General features: G+C 41.4%; 1 protein-coding gene across 1 annotated transcript; it reads right to left on the reverse strand.

Annotated features, from left to right (window-relative positions):
- Nucleotides 1-9,818: 9,818 nt before the first annotated feature.
- LOC311057683 (zinc-binding protein A33-like) lies at nt 9,819-14,359 on the reverse strand. The gene is made up of 2 exons (XM_084074709.1): nt 14,045-14,359; nt 9,819-11,869 (listed from the first exon to the last, which is right to left on the reverse strand). Exons 1-2 carry the CDS (start codon nt 14,295-14,297, stop codon nt 10,851-10,853), a joined length of 1,272 nt encoding a protein of 423 aa, XP_083930835.1. The 5' UTR covers nt 14,298-14,359; the 3' UTR covers nt 9,819-10,850.
- Nucleotides 14,360-17,031: the final 2,672 nt, after the last annotated feature.

Here is a 17,031-nt window from a genome sequence, read left to right on the forward strand (position 1 = left end):
AAAGAGGAGAAGGAGGGTCAAGTCACCATGCTCGACAAAATTGTCCATGTCTGGGGGCTCTAGTGAACATGAGTGAGAGTGTTGTGTACTCATATTAAGGAAAGACATAAATACCTGTTTCAGCTTCACTGCCTGAGTGCTTTCTCCTACGAAGAAAATATGTGGTAGATTATTTATTTATTTTCTCTTACACACACACACTTCAAAATTAGATTATACGTTAAATTAATTCTAGTTGGTGATACCTTTTTCCTTCACTTGTGTCTCCCGGGGATCTTGTCCTAAGTTCAGGGTAGATGTGTGTTTCCCAAAATGGTTGCAATCTGCTCAACTCCGTTGTGAGGAACACATCATCTTTCTTAACACGGAATATCACAGCCATATATGGAGTCCAGGTGACAAAATCACAATACTGTGCTTGACACACAAGCATCTGCATCTGGGTCTTTGTGTGAAAAGAAAATAATTCAAATGCATTATTAGTTGTCCTTCTGATGACAGTGCTTACATAAACACATACTGTAGGCTACATTTACTATTTGTATGATTCATTTGTAAAACCAATAAATCACCACTGACCATGGACACTAAGCAGCTTTTACCTGTGTATAAAAGGAATGCTTGGCCTTCAATGACAATGGACTAAACAGATGTCCCTTTGGATCTTGTACCCAGTCATCAAGTGTCAGCTTCGTATCCTGTCCCCAGTTGTACGGGCATTTAACCTCCAGCACACCTTTCCCGCAACACTCACAGTGGACATAGGCATCACAGGACACACCTAGGTAGGGTAGTTATTGACAAATGTGAAAACCTGCTTTCTCCACTCTGAGATTGGAATGACCTTTAACATCCTCAGAAACATACACACCTAGGTAGGGTTGTTTTTGACAAATGTGAAAGCCTGCTTTCTCCACTCTTAGATTGGAATGGCCTTGGCATTCATGAGAAACATACACCTTTCCTGAGGTTTTCTCTGTGTGGCTACAAAGTCCTCGGGCATGGGTGTAAGTCTGGATGGCATGCTGCTCATTATTTCTTCCCCATTGAAGATATATATTGCGGAGCTGTGTAGATGTAGGCTTACAAATTTTGAGGATGACAGATTGTGCTGGTTTGAAAATGTTTGTGTGTAACACCGAATGTGCAGTTGAGCCAGTGATGCGGCCTGCCCTCTGCATATGCCAGGTATCGGAAGAAGCCTGCTCCAGAGTTTCTTCCTCCACTAAAGCGATCTGTTCTTCTGTGATTGCTGGAACATGTGGTACAGGATTTTCAGAGCCAAAGAGCGAGCGGAGTGTAGGCGGGAGACTGATTGGGGGGGGAGTTCACAGGGGGCACATCAGGCTGAGTAAAAGCATGCGAGTATTTGGCAAAACTGCTCAAACCTACTGGTTTTTCACCACTTGATGCGAGTAGTCCCAGGAGTACATTTTGTTCTGCCAGGGTGGATTCTGGGGCCATGATTTTGTTAGTTGATTTAAGTTTGTTTTTTGCCTCACTGCTGTATATCATAATGTCCTTTATTTGGCCAGCCTCAACTTTTTTTACAGACACATTGTTCCATTCGCATGCAATGCTTGTGGATGCAACAGCATTCATCCCCAGACGCACTGATGCCTCAATCTTAAACAGCACTGCACCAACATGTGAGCAGCTCTCACCAAGACTGAAAATCAAAGAAAAATTGCTTTAACAACCAACCACAGTTGCTACCCTACTATTATGTTAAGAATTTAGGTACATCAGTGAAACTTAAATACATGACTAACTCTGTAAGGTGTAGCCTATCAAAAAAGCTATATATATTCTCTCAATGACAACCTAGTCCAATTCAATGAAAAATAAAATGTTACCTTTGTTTAATGAACACCTACCCTGCCGTGCAGTCGCAATGAGCAACAATTATGCTCCCATCCATGCTGACAGCAACCCAGGCATTATGATATGCCTCGGTTACCTTCCAGGAAGGCTTAACCTTGGCCTTAAGAATGATGTGATTCAATCCCTCTGGTTCCAAATGAAGTATTGGTTGCACCCATCCACTTGTGAAGAAGATATGAGCATCCAGGGATCGATGGTTCTTCATTGTGTGGGTTGTATAGACCCCTGAAACCATTCAGAAGAGGTTTGTGAACTCCACAAGTGGAAAAAGTATTCAAATGTTAAAGGAAACACTACAACTGGATTTATGGCAGTTTAGATTTACAATATCAAGAAGTCAGACACAATCACCTGAGGAGCACAGGATTACATAGGATTACACTGCAATCAGTCATTTATTATATTATTCCTATTGATGCAGCTCCCTAAATTGAAATAAATACATTGTATGAAAACTGCAATAAAATAGATGAATTCCTAGGCATGATATGTGAATATACACGCACAGTGCCTAGTATGTATCTTTTTTCTAAAATACATTCATCACATGACAGTCTTGATCGCAATGTCGCTATAGTCACTGAAAATCCTCCTCTAAAGCCTGTACTTATCCGCACATGGACAAATGCAAAGTATGAAGTTCCAACCTTGTAGCCACGGATGTTCACTCACCATTCGGAACCTGTGTGCACTGCATTAATCAGTATTTCTCAATAAATATGTGTTTTAATCCCGTCTGTGTCGGAAGTTCCCTGTATTCCGTAATGAGTGTACTGGCGGAGCGCATCAGGTGAAAGCTGGTATTACACTCAATGCATAAGAGGAAATTGAACGGGGTTCAGGCACAGACTGGATTAAAACACTTATTCGTTGAGAAATACGGACCAATACAGTGCACACATGTTCCGAATGGTGAGTGAACATCCGTGGCAAGGTGAGCGCTTTATATTTTATCTATGGCAGTCTTCCAATAGGCTATTACTACAAACCTGGAGAATCCACTAGATAATTGACGATGTCGGGATATGTCACGTCTGGCCATTTAGTTGGGTCATTTCCCCAGCTACTTTTAGGCAAGTCGTAAGGACAACATGCTAAACCTACTAGTTGTAATTTCTCTTTGTACCGTCGGAGCTCCGCGGCAGGTAGAGAATTCATATAAGCCATGTTCACACCATTCACCACATACACGGAGAATCGTCTATTCAAAACCGGCGCCGCTTGTAATGATTAACGACAGACACGTCACGGAAGAGCGACAGGTTGTCTGTCTGTCAGCTCCTCTCCACTCTGTTAACATTATGGGTAACCCACCCGACTGGCAAATTAAATGTGAAACACACCATCTATTGAGAAAACAAGAAGATATGTTGACAAAGACACTCCATACATTTGGAAACATATTTTTATTTAAATCAATATCGTCTCCAGTTAATGTAGGAATATTTGAAAAGTAGGCTAACTCTCATATCCTCTCATAGGGAATGCATTGAGAGCTGCAGTTCATCCTTCTAACGGACCCCGAGTAGCGGCACTGTCTCAAAAGTGGGCGTGAATTTGTAGGCCTTCCGTTTCCGCCCGTGTGTCTCTATACGTGTGGCTGCGTGATTTTGACAGCCTCCTGGCTACTTCAAGTTCTCTCTGCTCCTTCTCCCTCCTTTTCTTTCTCCTCGCCGCCTGCAAACAACACCAAAGCCTTTTTTTCCTCTGGTAGACAACTTTTTGTGTAAGCAGCATTTGCGCTCCTCGGTAACTGCAGCCAGCAGCAGCTGAGAAAAGACTACACAGCGGACATTATGTCATTTTGCGTCTCACGGAACTGCCCACTTCTCGCAATAAAGCATTGTGGGAAATGAATGCGCATTCTGATAAAACACAGATAAGGCATAAGGCAGCCATAAAACACTTGTTGTAACTGTGTGAGGGAGGCCTTAGAAGAACATATAAAACCTTTTTGGAAAATTATTTTACTGCTGATGTAGAAAATAGAGTGGGATACTGTGCTTGGGAAGATATGTGTAAATGCTACATTAGACTCCTTTATGAATTTATTTTCTGCAGTGTGTGATCTACTGAAAAAATATGCCATGTCAGGTAATGTCACAATATGAGACAAGTTTTGGACCCAAGTGCAGAACCAGGCAGGCAGGGAAGGTTAAATGAAGATGTATTAATGAACTCAGGCTACAAACTGACATTAAAGCAGGACATTCAAGGGCAGAATACACCATTAACTAATCTGACAATGGAACACTGAACACAGGGAGGTTTAAATAGACAGACTAACAAGACACAGGTGAAACATAACTACAATCAACACAGGGATTGGCTGGGAGACTAACAGGACACAGGTGGAGAAACAAGTAATCACAGGGTGGTGAGACAAGACAGGTAGCAAACACTAGGGCAGACAGGAAACACTAGGAACATAACTACACAATAAAGTACAAGGAGACAGGAAACAATAGGAGCGATACTACAAAATACGAAACAAGGACACAGATCCTGAAAGGTAATGCAGCAGATTGGCAAGCCTACCGCTCACTAAGAAATAAAATAACTAAATCAAATAGACATTTGTCTGTTAAAATGGCCAAAACACCTTCATTTATTGAACTGAATGGATAATTCATTACTAAACCATTTGACATTGCAAACTTCTTCAATAATTATTTCCTCTGTTAAGTGAACACACTAAGACATCAAATGCTGCCTTTGAGTAGGGGGCTGTCCAAAGCTATAATAAAAAATCATATGAAGCTGCACACAATTAAGTGTGATTAACCGTGTGGGTTTGATAATATTGATGGCAGACGGCTTCAGTTATCAGCTAAATCAATTGCTAAGCCTGTCGGCCATATTTTCATATGTTTTAAGGAATTTGCTTATCCTGATTTGTGGAAAATTGCAACGGTTACTTCTCAAAAAACAGTAGGGAGCCATTTACAGGTCCAAACAGTAGGCTTATCAACATTTTACCTGTCTGGAGTAAGCTTCTGGAGGGAATTATGTTTAAGCAGATCCAGCAATATCTTGCAGAAAACAACATTAACTCAGATCTACAGCATCAGCATGCAAACAAATCAGGTATGGTCACCCATGGTACGTAGGTTGGTCTTGTGGGTTTTGTGGAGGTTAGTGTTTGAAGAGGGGAGGTTGCGGGTCGAGGGTTGTAGGGAGACTAATAGGCTCTATGCACAGCAGCCATATTGGGAATGAATTGGGCCCCTTCCTTACTTCCTTCGCAGGTGTTGATTGATTGATTGATTGAAATTTTTATTAGGCAAAAGAATGTAAAACAACACAGTTACATTTATAATGCTTTTGTCTAAAAGGTCCGGCCAAAAAAGTCCTTCCGGGCTTGTTTCCGTTGGGGTCCTTGAATTAATTTCATAGACATATATAGTAGCAACCAAACAGTTCAAAAATCAACATAAGAATACAGAGGGAAAAAAATATATACCATTATGTACAAAAAAGGCATGAGAAAATAATGAAATATAATACAAAAAAACACATTATAAAATAAAATAAAAAGTATGTACAAAAAAAAGGGGAAGGGGGGGGTCGTCTGTCTACAGGGAAACTGGTACTAGCTCCTCTTTAGGCCTCCAGAAAGATGAGTTTTTAGGGCTGTTTTGAATGAGCCCAGCGAACTGCATTTTTTGAGGGATGGGGTTAGACTATTCCATTCCTTGGTGGCAGTGCTATAGAAGGAGAATTTGCCCATGTTTGTTTTATGGGTGGGTGTTACCAGATTGTTGTTTACGCTCCCTCTAGTTTTGTGACTGTGGGTGTCACTAACTTTTTCGAGGTACTTATACAGATATGCAGGTATAGGGGGCATTTCGGGCAAATCTGCATTTACAATTTTGAAGACCAGTCCCATTTTTAATTGTATAACCCTGTCTTCCACCCTGAGCCAGCCTAGGCTGGCAAAGTGAGTGGGAGAGAGGTGGGTCATGGGCCCCAGTCCGAGAAGTAGTCGAATCAGTTTGTTTTGGGAGGTTTGAAGCTTAGTCTTCAGTGACACTGAGGTGTTGGAGTACCAAGAGGAGCTAGCATAGTCCAAAAGGGGCTGAATCAGGGCCCCAGAGAGGGTCCTGAGTGCCTGAGGGTTGACAAAAGAGGAAACTCTGCCCATAAATCTGGTTCTCTGGTTTACTCCTTTGAACACCTTTGTTGCCATGCTTTCACCTGTCAGGTGTTTGTCAAGAATACATCCCAAATAGGTAATCTCTTCTTTGCTAGTGATGATTGTGTCATCGACTTTGACCTTGAAGTCATTTACCTTCATTTTACTGAGGGAATGTTTGGTCCCAAATAGGATGGATTCGGTTTTCCCAAGGTGTAGTGACAGTTTGTTATCGGTAAGCCAGGTACGGATTTTTGAGAGTTCAGAGCTGAGAGCTTCCTCGACTTGCAACTTGTCCTCACCCGAAATCAGGAGTGCCGAGTCATCAGCGAACAGGAACAGTTTGCAGTTACAGGCAGCATTCATGTCGTTAATGTATAGAAGAAACAGTAACGGCCCTAGAATGCTGCCTTGAGGAACCCCGCAGCTCACCGGGAGGGATGAGGACATGGTTCCGTTGATGTCAACCACTTGTTCTCTACCCTCCAAGTAAGATCTCATCCAATTTAGTGATGTGCAATCAAAACCAATCGCCCTCAGCTTATCAAGTAGAATTTCGTGGTTTACAGTGTCAAATGCCTTTTGGAGGTCCAGCATGACCATGCCGCAGTATTTGCCCGAGTCTACCTCACGTTTGATGTGATCGGTCAAGTACAGTAGGCATGTGTCAGTGGAGCGGGATGTTCTGAAGCCCGATTGGAATTCAAACAACAGCTTACGCTCGCTGAGGTAGCTGTTGATTTGTTCTTGGATTGATCGCTCTATAACCTTTGAGATGGAACAAAGGATGGAAACAGGCCTATAGTTGCCAGGATCTAGTTTGCTTCCTTTTTTAAATAGAGGGATTACTCTTGCCAACTTGAATTCTTGTGGGACATGACACTGACTTATGGATAAGTTTGTAATATGGGCTACTAAGGGAGCAATGGAGACCGCTGCGTCTCTGAGGAATCTGGTGGGGATGTTGTCAAGGCCGGTGGCCTTGTTTGGCTGTAGGGCGAGGAGTTTTTTTTGCACATCAACAGTCAAAACAGGTTTGAAAGAGAAAGAATCTTTTTTAGCCCCTAGTTTCTCATAGTGAGCTTGAATGTGGTCGGGGCCATACAGACCTGAATGCTGAGGGAGTTTGCTTACCAACTGGGTTGCAACTGTGGTGAAGAAACTGTTAAAACAGTCCGCTACCAATTGCTTGTCGGAAGTGAGCGCAGGGCCTGTGGAGGGCTGATCGCCGCTCTAGGCGAGATTCATTTGATGCGCCCCCTATACGCGGTTATGGGCGGATTATAATACTTTTTTTTGTGTCTTTGGTTACTTTATTTCGGTTTTAGGGTTAGGGTTAGGGTTAGGTTAGGGTTATGTTATTTAATTCTTATTTTTACCTGATTTTACCGATTTATTATCAAATTATTATCGATTTATTATCAGAAGGAGACATACAATAGCGTCAGAAATATTAAATAACAACATAGGGCATACTGTTTCAAATTAGGCATTTATTAAGAAGACAGACATAAGATTGGAATTCCTACTATCATTGCAAGCAGAACGCTATTAGCCTATATAATGTTTTAATTTGTGAACGATTTTGTCGGGTGGAGGGTAGAAACGGTCTCTCTCTCTCTCTCTCTCTCTCTCTCTCTCTCTGTCTGTCTCTCCGACTCTGCATTCCCTTCTCTCTTCCAGTCTGTAGATTTACAGTGGGGGAGGGGGTGGGGGAAAAAGTTGTACAGTATTTATAACCGTACTGTAATATAACCACCAAACTGAACTAAAGGTTAAGTCTGTTTTCGATGCGCACACACACACACACACACACACACACACACACACACACACACACACACACACACACACACACACACACACACACACACTACTACAGTCTACACATTACAAGTGGCGCTGTCCATAGTCCTGAAACAGCCTAGGTAGCCAAGCGACAGTATTGTAATTGTACACAGAAAGGGACACAAAACTAACCAGCAATAATTATCCATAAATTAATAGAGTACCAACCACTCTGAATAATAATTAAAATTACTGGTTCTAACATTAACAGTCATGACGCACGGGCCGGCCGACTTTCTCATGTGTTCTCATTAAACACACTAACACATCTGCAGCAGCAGGCAGCAGTCAGCAACTCGACAACCACAGCAAATTATAAAGCTATAAATGGGCCTTACCTTTCAGAAATGAACTTGGCGGGCCTTCATGGAAGCAAAGCTCCTAATCGCATCCTCAATGTCAATCTTCTGTGCCAATTCGTGCTCTATGGAGATCGTTGCCAGTCCATTAAGTCTGTCTTGCTTCATTGTACTACGGAGGTAGTTTTTAATTATTTTCAATTTTGAGATGCTTCGTTCCCCAGTAGCAATGGACACGGGGAGGGTGAGAAGCACTCTTAATGCTATAAAGGCATTGGGGAAAGATGATTCCGTCACACTGTCACAAATGTACTTGAGTGCATCTAATGGTTTAGTTGCAGCTGTGAGACGTCTACTCAGACCAGTTAACTCTGCGAAAAGTTCTTCCCCATCAATATCTCTGGATGCGTTGTGTGTCAGGGCTTTTTCCAGTGACTTGCATAGGAGAACGTCATTTCTGTTTTTCTCCTTGATGGATGCAATGTCATACAGCACCCCAGGAGGAGATGAGGTAGCTGTACCTGTGTGACTGCAGCCAGCGGCCTCGTCAGAAACTGTGTCTGACTCCTTCTCCTTGCTCCCGGTCCGGGGATCAATATACTTTAAAATGAACCCCTCTGTTTTTGGAATGCTTGCTCCTTCAATTGCCGCCTCTTTTTGTACTCACAGCCTGATAAACTTGGTCTTTTTGACATATTTGCTTAATGAATGACTAGTATCTGTCCTGTCCTGCGCTTCCTGTTTACTTCTGTCATGGGTCACTGGGTGGGTGTGTCTGTGTGTGTGTGTGTGTGTGTGTGTGTGTGTGTGTGTGTACTGGGGCGTCACTTGGGGGCCCTCCCTCCCCCAAAGCGGCTTCAGGGACAGCGATTGGCACATTCATTCCTGGGGTGCGTTTGGAAATTACGCACCGGAGCAGGAGCACTGAGCACACTCGCCTATTAGTTTGTATTGGCCAGTGCGCTCAGTGCTGTATTTTCGAACGCACACCCCTGATGATGATGAAGAATGTGATTAAGACATTCTTCACCAATAGGCCAATTTTCGAAAAACTGGTTGGCCGACACTTTTTTCCGCCGCCGACTTTTTATTTTTTTATTTATTTATTTATTTTTTTATTTTTTTTCCCCGAGTTTTTTTTGCCGCCTCTCCAACTGCCGCTCTAGGCGGCCGCCTAGGTCGCCTCTATGGGTGCGCCGGCCCTGAGTGAGCGAGCCACTTGAAATAATGCAAATGTTTGTAGATTTTGTCTGAATTTTTCCGTTGCAGCCTAATTGTTTTAGTGCCTCCCACAGTTTTTGTGGGTGGCTTTTGTTAGCCTCTATGTTCTCATTTAAGAAATTCTTTTTGGCATTTCTGATCAAATTAGTAACTACGTTTCGTAGTTTTCTGCACTTTTCAAGTAGCTCCTCACTTTTGTTTTTTCTGAACTCGGAGAAGCTTTTGTTCCTGAGTTTGATGGTATTCAAAATATCACCCTTCATCCAAGGTTCTGTGCTTGCTTTGACCCTCACCACCTTTGTGGGTGCGATGTTATCAAGTACACACAAAAAAGCTGTTACCAATGATAGTAATTTAGGCTCTGTTCCATTTAGTGTGGCATAGCGGTTGTCTTATTTTCAAGGACCCCCATAACTCTGAGAGTTAGACACCCACCATAAGGGGCCATTTGGGAACCAAAATGGAGTGTTTCTAGTGAGCCAACATGCACGTTATCAGCACCCTGACCAGAATGGAACAGAGCCTTTATTAGCATCATTGGTAACACCTGTGAAGGAAGTAAGAAGAGGCCCAATTTCTTTCCAATATGGCTGCTGTGCATAGAGCCTATTTCTTGAGGTAGGAAGCAGCGTTGCCGTGGATGCACTGATGAGTCAACAGGGATATCTTGTATTCGGTCCGGAAAGTAACGGGAAGCCAGAGTAATGAGTATGAGAATGAGAATGAGTAATGGCATCTATGCCATTAGAAGGAGTGCTCATCTGCTAACTTACACAAAAATGATACTGTACTACTGTCCTGTTATCTGGTTTAGTGCATCAAAGCAAGAACTTGATAAACTTCAGCTTGCTCAGAACAGAGCGGCAAGACTAGCACTTAGTAGTGTGGATGCTATGCATGCCAGGCTGTCATGGATGAGGTTGGATGAAAAGCTGGCATGCAGCCTTATTCTGTTTTTAAAGAATGTGTATTTCTCACAAAAACTCTTCAGTTTGTTTTTACGGCTATTACCTGCCAATGAAAGACATGGTTATAATACTAGCACTAAATGGTCACTTTACTTAACCTCTGGCCAGAATCAATGCACTTAAGAAAACAGTAATGTACAGAGCCATTGCATACTGGAATGTGCTCCCCCCACATTTGACTCGAACAAGAAATACATTTGGTTTCAAAAATAAACTTAAGGAAGCAATAGCCAGAAAGGAAATTAGATTAAATTAGATTGTTATTATTATTATTTATTTTTTCGGTTAATGTAAATTGTGTTCTCTAAGTTTGTGTTTTTGTTCACTAACATTGATTATGTTGCACTGCATTTTATGATTTGTATAGTGGTGTTTGTTTGTTTTGCCTGGACCCCAGGAAGAATACTCTCCACTACGGCGCCGTAGACTAATGGTGATCCTTAATGAACAATAAACAATAAACTAAATCCATTTAAAATCAATGAAATGGTTTCTTCACATTGGGACAGATGACTCTACTTGACAGACTTTGATATCAATGGTAGATTCTCCAATATAGAAATAAGGATAGAGTTTCTCAGTGAAAGTGTGTTCATGAGTGTAGATTTGAGTCATGTCTTCAGGGTCGTAGAAGGACACCTTCCCTCCGTCATAGTCCAACTGGACTCTGATCCTCTGAGGATTCCTGAGAATGACTGAGATTTTACTTTGAAACCCATAACTATACTGCCCATCCTTCTGACGTAAACACCATACTCCATGTTCTGGTGTGTAAGTTATCGCTCCCTTCCTGTCAACAGACTCTTTAACCAAACCTATAGCCCAGTTGGGATGGACTCCCACTTCCACCTCCCAGCTGTGTTTTCCTGAACTGAAACCCTCTGAACCCAGAACACTGGCATGCTTAGTGAACCTCTCTGGGTTGTCAGGAAGCAAATAAGAAGAAGACAAAAACATCCCGGAATTTGCTGTCTTGCGTCTACGTCTCACACTGGTCAGGTCTTCAGACAGACATAGATCGGGGTATGCTGTGTTTGGGTCCAGAATGACAGGAGTGAACTTGACCTTCTCCTTCATCTTCTCACAGACTCTGTAGGTCAGGTTTCCCAGGTGTTTGGACACGTCTATCATCACTCCTGACACCAGCTGTGGTTCTGACACTGGACACTGGACTCTGTGACGAATAGATTTCTGCAGCTCTTGTTCGACAGCAGAGATGTTGTCTGATAGAGATGAGATCTTCTCCTGAATTTTCTCCATCTTTCTGTTGACAGTCTCTGCTTTCTTCTTCTCTTCCTTCCTCAGAGCTTTCAGTCTGGTCTTCTCTTCGTCTCTCAGGAACTGGTGGAGCTTTTCAATCTCTGCTCTGATCTGCTTCTCTGTGGTCTCCACCTTCTTCTTGTTGTGTTCAATCACTGTGTTGTATGTCTGTTGAAACTCTTCATATTTGTCACTGGTGACCTGTAGAGACTTGAGGTCAGACTCCAGTTGGTTCTTCAGGTTGACTGCTTGTTCTGTAGGAAGGAAGATAATAATCATAACATCATAACAAACTGCATAAATATGAATAATACCTGGAAGTAATTGCAATAATTGCAACAATTACATTTAAAAACTGAAAAAGAAAATAATAATGTGAAAATAGCAGATCTACAAGCCCACAACACATTGCGATTGAGGGCATTGTGAGCTTGTACATATTGGCTAATGTGTAATGACTTATAAAGTTAAGTATCATAATCCTTCATAATTGCTGGTCATTCACAAACAGAACTATTTTATGATTAATACTTTGTTATTGTTTTTTATGGCCAGGATCATAATGTATTTTAATTGTCATAGTTGTAATCCATTATTATAACGTTATAATGAATTTCAATTACTGTTATAATGTTATACCGTAACGTTATAGGTGATTATAAGTCACTATAAGTGGTCATTGAGTGCTTTAAATAAATCTATGTAAGACAACAAAAAACTTTCTTGCCAACACCTGCAGAAATGTAATTTCTACACTTATCATTATGAAATGCATTATCATAACACATAACTAATAAGTTGTTATGCGATGGAGGAGATGATACTGTATATGCAGGGCCGGCTGGGATGAATGGGCTAGTGGTGCCCATCTTATAGATTAAAGATGATAAATTATGATTAAAATGTTTTAGAAAAGATTATTTTATATGCTGGTGGAACCTAGAGCAGCAACAGCATCAAATAGTTACAAGCAAAACACAATATACTGTATGTCAAAATGGGGTAATTCTTTACAGCCAAAATCAGCTTACTTTGGCTCATGTCCGTGAAGGAAAACATACAAGTCAAGAGATTGGGGACGCTGTTTTGTTTCCCGCGCTTGCTTTTTGGGGTAGACACGGCTTGGACCAGAAAGGTATTGTGAATTTTCATAATTTCATTATCGCTGCTTTAATCTTATTGGAAATGGCCTCAAGCTGTCAATTTTGGGGAAAGTTAGTCAAGTTGATGAGTAGGCTACCACCGACCGGCAACACAGCCAGAGAGATGGATGGTGTGTGAAATTGGTGCTGTGTGTGTGTGTGTGTGTGTGTGTGTGTGTGTGTGTGTGTGTGTGTGTGTGTGTGTGTGTGTGTGTGTGTGTGTGTGTGTGTGTGTGTGTGTGTGTGAGAGAGAGGCTGTGTGTGAGACAGATAGATAGAGAGAGAGGCTGTGTGTGTTAGAGAGAGATAGAGAGGGAGAGGCTGTGCCACTTTGCCACTGTGTGTGTGTGTGTGTGTGTGTGTGTGTGTGTGTGTGTGTGTGTGTGTGTGTGTGTGTGTGTGTGTGTGTGTGTGTGTGTGTGTGTGTGTGTGCGTAGAGAAGATGAGTTTCAGTATATACGTAGCCTGCCATTGCTTTAAAGCTACATTACACCTCAAGCAGACTGTAATAATCAAACCTTTTAATTCATTGTCTGGTTCTGGTCTTATTTTGTATTAAGTGCAGGCTAATAGCAGATCTATTATTACATTATTAATATTGCCACCATTCCTAATAATAATGATAATAAGAGCAGCTATCTGCACATACAAACAACGTTAACCGGAGCAGTGGAACCCCTGTTTTGTTGTGGGTACTTGTGTTGTTGTGAAGCATTTGCTATAACCAAGTACAGGCCAACTGTAGTGTCATTACTGCAACTGGTATCTGGAACGTGATGCTGTTGCTGCAGGGTGAACTATAGGTAACCTACACTGTAAGCCTAGAGTATGATGGATTTCTAAGCCCTCCATTCCAAAATCACCACCAGCCGCTACTGCTAATAACTACTGTAATATGATGATGATCATAACATATTAGTTATGATTATCATTACAAAGCATTAGGAATATTTATGAATGCTTATAACTATAAGTATACAGTGGTATGTAAATTATGGTCAATTTTTTTTTTTTTGTATTCTAAGCAAGTCGCAAAGGTCCATAGAATATTTCAGTGGTTCTCAAAATTTTGCATGTCAAGGACCCCCAAATTGATATGTATTTGGCCGCGGACCCCAATCTAAAAATATGTTGTGCCAGGGACCCCCAGAAGAGAAGATTTGTGTTAAAATAAAAACAAAACAAATTATTCAACATTTTCCAATACTTTCAAGATTATTTTTAAAATGTTCAAAATGATCAAACATCACTGCCTACACAAATTATTCTATTAAGATAAAAACGTACCCAGATCCTTGGTAATATTGTTGCAGTCGATCTCTTTCATAATCTTCAGTGTTACTTCCATGGCTCCGTCCTCAGTGAAAGTTTCAACTAATTGATCAGTAATCTGTATTCTACTCTTATCCTCGATGTCACATTTATAAATGCGTGGTTCTTCTCTGAGATCAAGCAAAACGCTGCAGAATTCCTCCATCTCAGACCTGCCCAAATCCTTAAGAGCGTCTAAGATGAGCTTTTTAGGAGTTTTAGCAGCCATGTCCAAAGACAACTTCTGGTGAAGTTAGCCGCTAAAATATAGAAGAAATGTAAAACATACTGTGTTCTCTATCGATACGGAAATGCATCAGACAGCTTGTAGGCGGTGTAATAGGCTACTTTATGATGACACTGTTAAAGCAGCATGTATGAAGGCGGTGTTAACATCAGTCGATGTTTTACAGGATGAACCGTTTCGTATCGAAACCACACAGACAGACAGGAAGCCACTGTGGTCGAGTGACACAGCTTTGTGAGCAACAGATATCATCTCTGTCATGTGGAAACCTCGTAAGTTACTTTACAGAAAATGTAAAATAAGGATAACCTGTGTTCCAATGGAACCAGTTATTATTTTGTCACAAGCTCTTGTTAATATCTTTCATTAGTTCAATATTCATAAACCCCCCCCCCCCCCCCAATACACACACACACACACACACACACACACACACACACACACACACACACACACACACACACACACACACACACACACACACACACACACACACACACACACACACACACACACACACACACACACACCACCACCATCACTTTCACACACAACTGTGAATTGTACCTTCCACGTCAGTTAGAACAACATATTTATTATGAATTGTATTTACAGGGCCAGAGCTCAGCTCTGGACCTGTTTTGTTATTGGCAGTATTCTGTCTTCTTCTTCTTCTTCTTCTTCTTCTGCCACTTTTCGCAGTTCTGGCTGAACCGTGCTGTCGCTTTTTACGAAACTTGGCCATATGGTAGATGGTCATGAAAAACGATCAAAAAATAATTCTCACAATCTTTCGTCCAAAGGTGGCGCTATAGCACTCAATTGAAAATGCCAACTTTGAACAGGTACAACTCATGCCCTGTTTGACCTACAGCCATGAAACTTGGATACACATATGCGTCTCCTCATGCTGAACAACTTTCACACTCTGACTTTTGACCTCTCCCACCATTTTGAATTATTATATATGAAAAACAGTCATTGGCTCCTAACTTCATTTTTTCACTTATGGAAAATCCGCTCCCAACATTATGTCGGCAGAGGTCCAAAGTTCAAGTGTTAAACGTTTCGTGCAGATTGCGCCAAAATCCTAGGATTCCATAGATTTTAACTATTGCAGTTTCATGAAAATTATTCATCTGCGCCTAAAACATACATGCAGACTCACATTTCTTTGAAACTTTGCAGAAATGTACAGGGTCATTACAAATATCACTGAAACCAATCTTACTCCAATTGGCCAAAGGGGGGCGCTATAGCAATTTTTTGAAAATGCAGAATTTAAACAGGCATAAGTCATGCCTCGTTTGGCCGAAAGTCGTGAAACTTGCTTACACATGTGCCTTGACTCATGAGGAACACACGTATCGATTTGACCATTAAGCTCTGCCCTTAGATTTTCCGCAATTTTGAGCAGTTTGAAAAATACTTGTTTTTGCCAGTTCTGGCTTAACCGTGCATACGCTTTTTACGAAACTTGGCCATATGGTAGATGCTCATGAAAAACTACCAAGAAATAATTCTCACACTCATTCGTCAAAGGGTGGCGCTATAGCACTCAATTGAAAGTGCCAACTTTGAACAGGTACAACTCATGCCCTGTTTGACGTACAACCATGAAACTTCAATACACACATGCGTCTCTTCATGCCTGACAACTTTTGTGGTCTGACTTTTGACCTCTGACCTTTAGATCGCCCACCATTTTGAATTATATGAAAAACAGCCATTGGCTCCTAACTTCTGCATTTTTTCACTTATGGAAAATCCGCTCCCATCATTATGTCGGCAGAGGTCCAAAGTTCAAGTGTTAAACATTTCGTGCAGATTGCTCCAAAATCCCAGGATTCCATAGATTTTAACTATTGCAGTTTTATGAAAATTATTCATCTGCCCCTAACACATACATGCAAGACTCATATTTCTTTGAAACGTTGCAGTAATGTAGAGAGTCATTCCAAATATCACTGAAACCAATCTCACTCCAATTGGCCAAAGGGGGGCGCTATAGCAATTTTTTGAAAATGCAAACTTTAAACAGGCAAAAGTCATGCCTCGTTTGGCCGAAAGTCGTGAAACTTGCTTACACGTGTGCCTTGACACATGAGGAACACATCTATCGCTTTGACCAGTAAGCTCCGCCCTTAGATTGTCCGCAATTTTGAGCAGTTTGAAAAACACTTAAACCCAGGATTTTTCAGCTATTTGCGTGAAACTGTATCATCTGTGTGATCTCCTTTTTCAGAGTTCCTTGTCTGTTGGTCCAATGGCGTCTCCCTTAAATGAGTGCCTCACAATATCAAGGTCGTTAGTTCAAGCCTCACTTGCAGACTTCATGTAAGTTGAATTGCAAACAACATGACTGTATCAATGAATACATGTGCAAATGGTAAAGATAACCTGAAATGCATATTTGAGAGTACGTTTTTCAACGTATGACATACTTCATTCTGAAAATAGCCGATCTACAATCTCAAAACCTTTCAGATAGCAACGTGTTTCTGAGCTTGTAGATCGGCTGCTTTCACTGTTTTCGGTTGCGAGGAGACATACAATTTCTCTATTGGTAAATGGTTTGTGAACGAGTGATCTTAGTGTTGGCTTGGTTCATGACAGAAGGCAAGAGTTTATAATCTTCAACAGACAACATCAGCTTGGACAAAGCTATAGCACTATAGGTAGTGTCGCAGCCTATTAGTCCGAAGGTTGAGAGTTC

The sequence above is a fragment of the Gymnoscopelus microlampas genome (genome assembly GCF_963454915.1).
Source record: "Gymnoscopelus microlampas genome assembly, chromosome: 12".
Taxonomy (NCBI): domain Eukaryota; kingdom Metazoa; phylum Chordata; class Actinopteri; order Myctophiformes; family Myctophidae; genus Gymnoscopelus; species Gymnoscopelus microlampas.

What these genes read in the sequence shown, in the direction of transcription:
- LOC311057683 (XM_084074709.1), bottom strand. Translation starts at nt 14,297, where the DNA reads ATGGCTGCTAAAACTCCTAAAAAGCTCATCTTAGACGCTCTTAAGGAT. An exon ending in CAATATTACCAAGGATCTGG is followed by an intron (nt 11,870 to 14,044) that starts GTACGTTTTTAT and finishes TCCTTCCTACAG; the next exon opens with AACAAGCAGTCAACCTGAAG.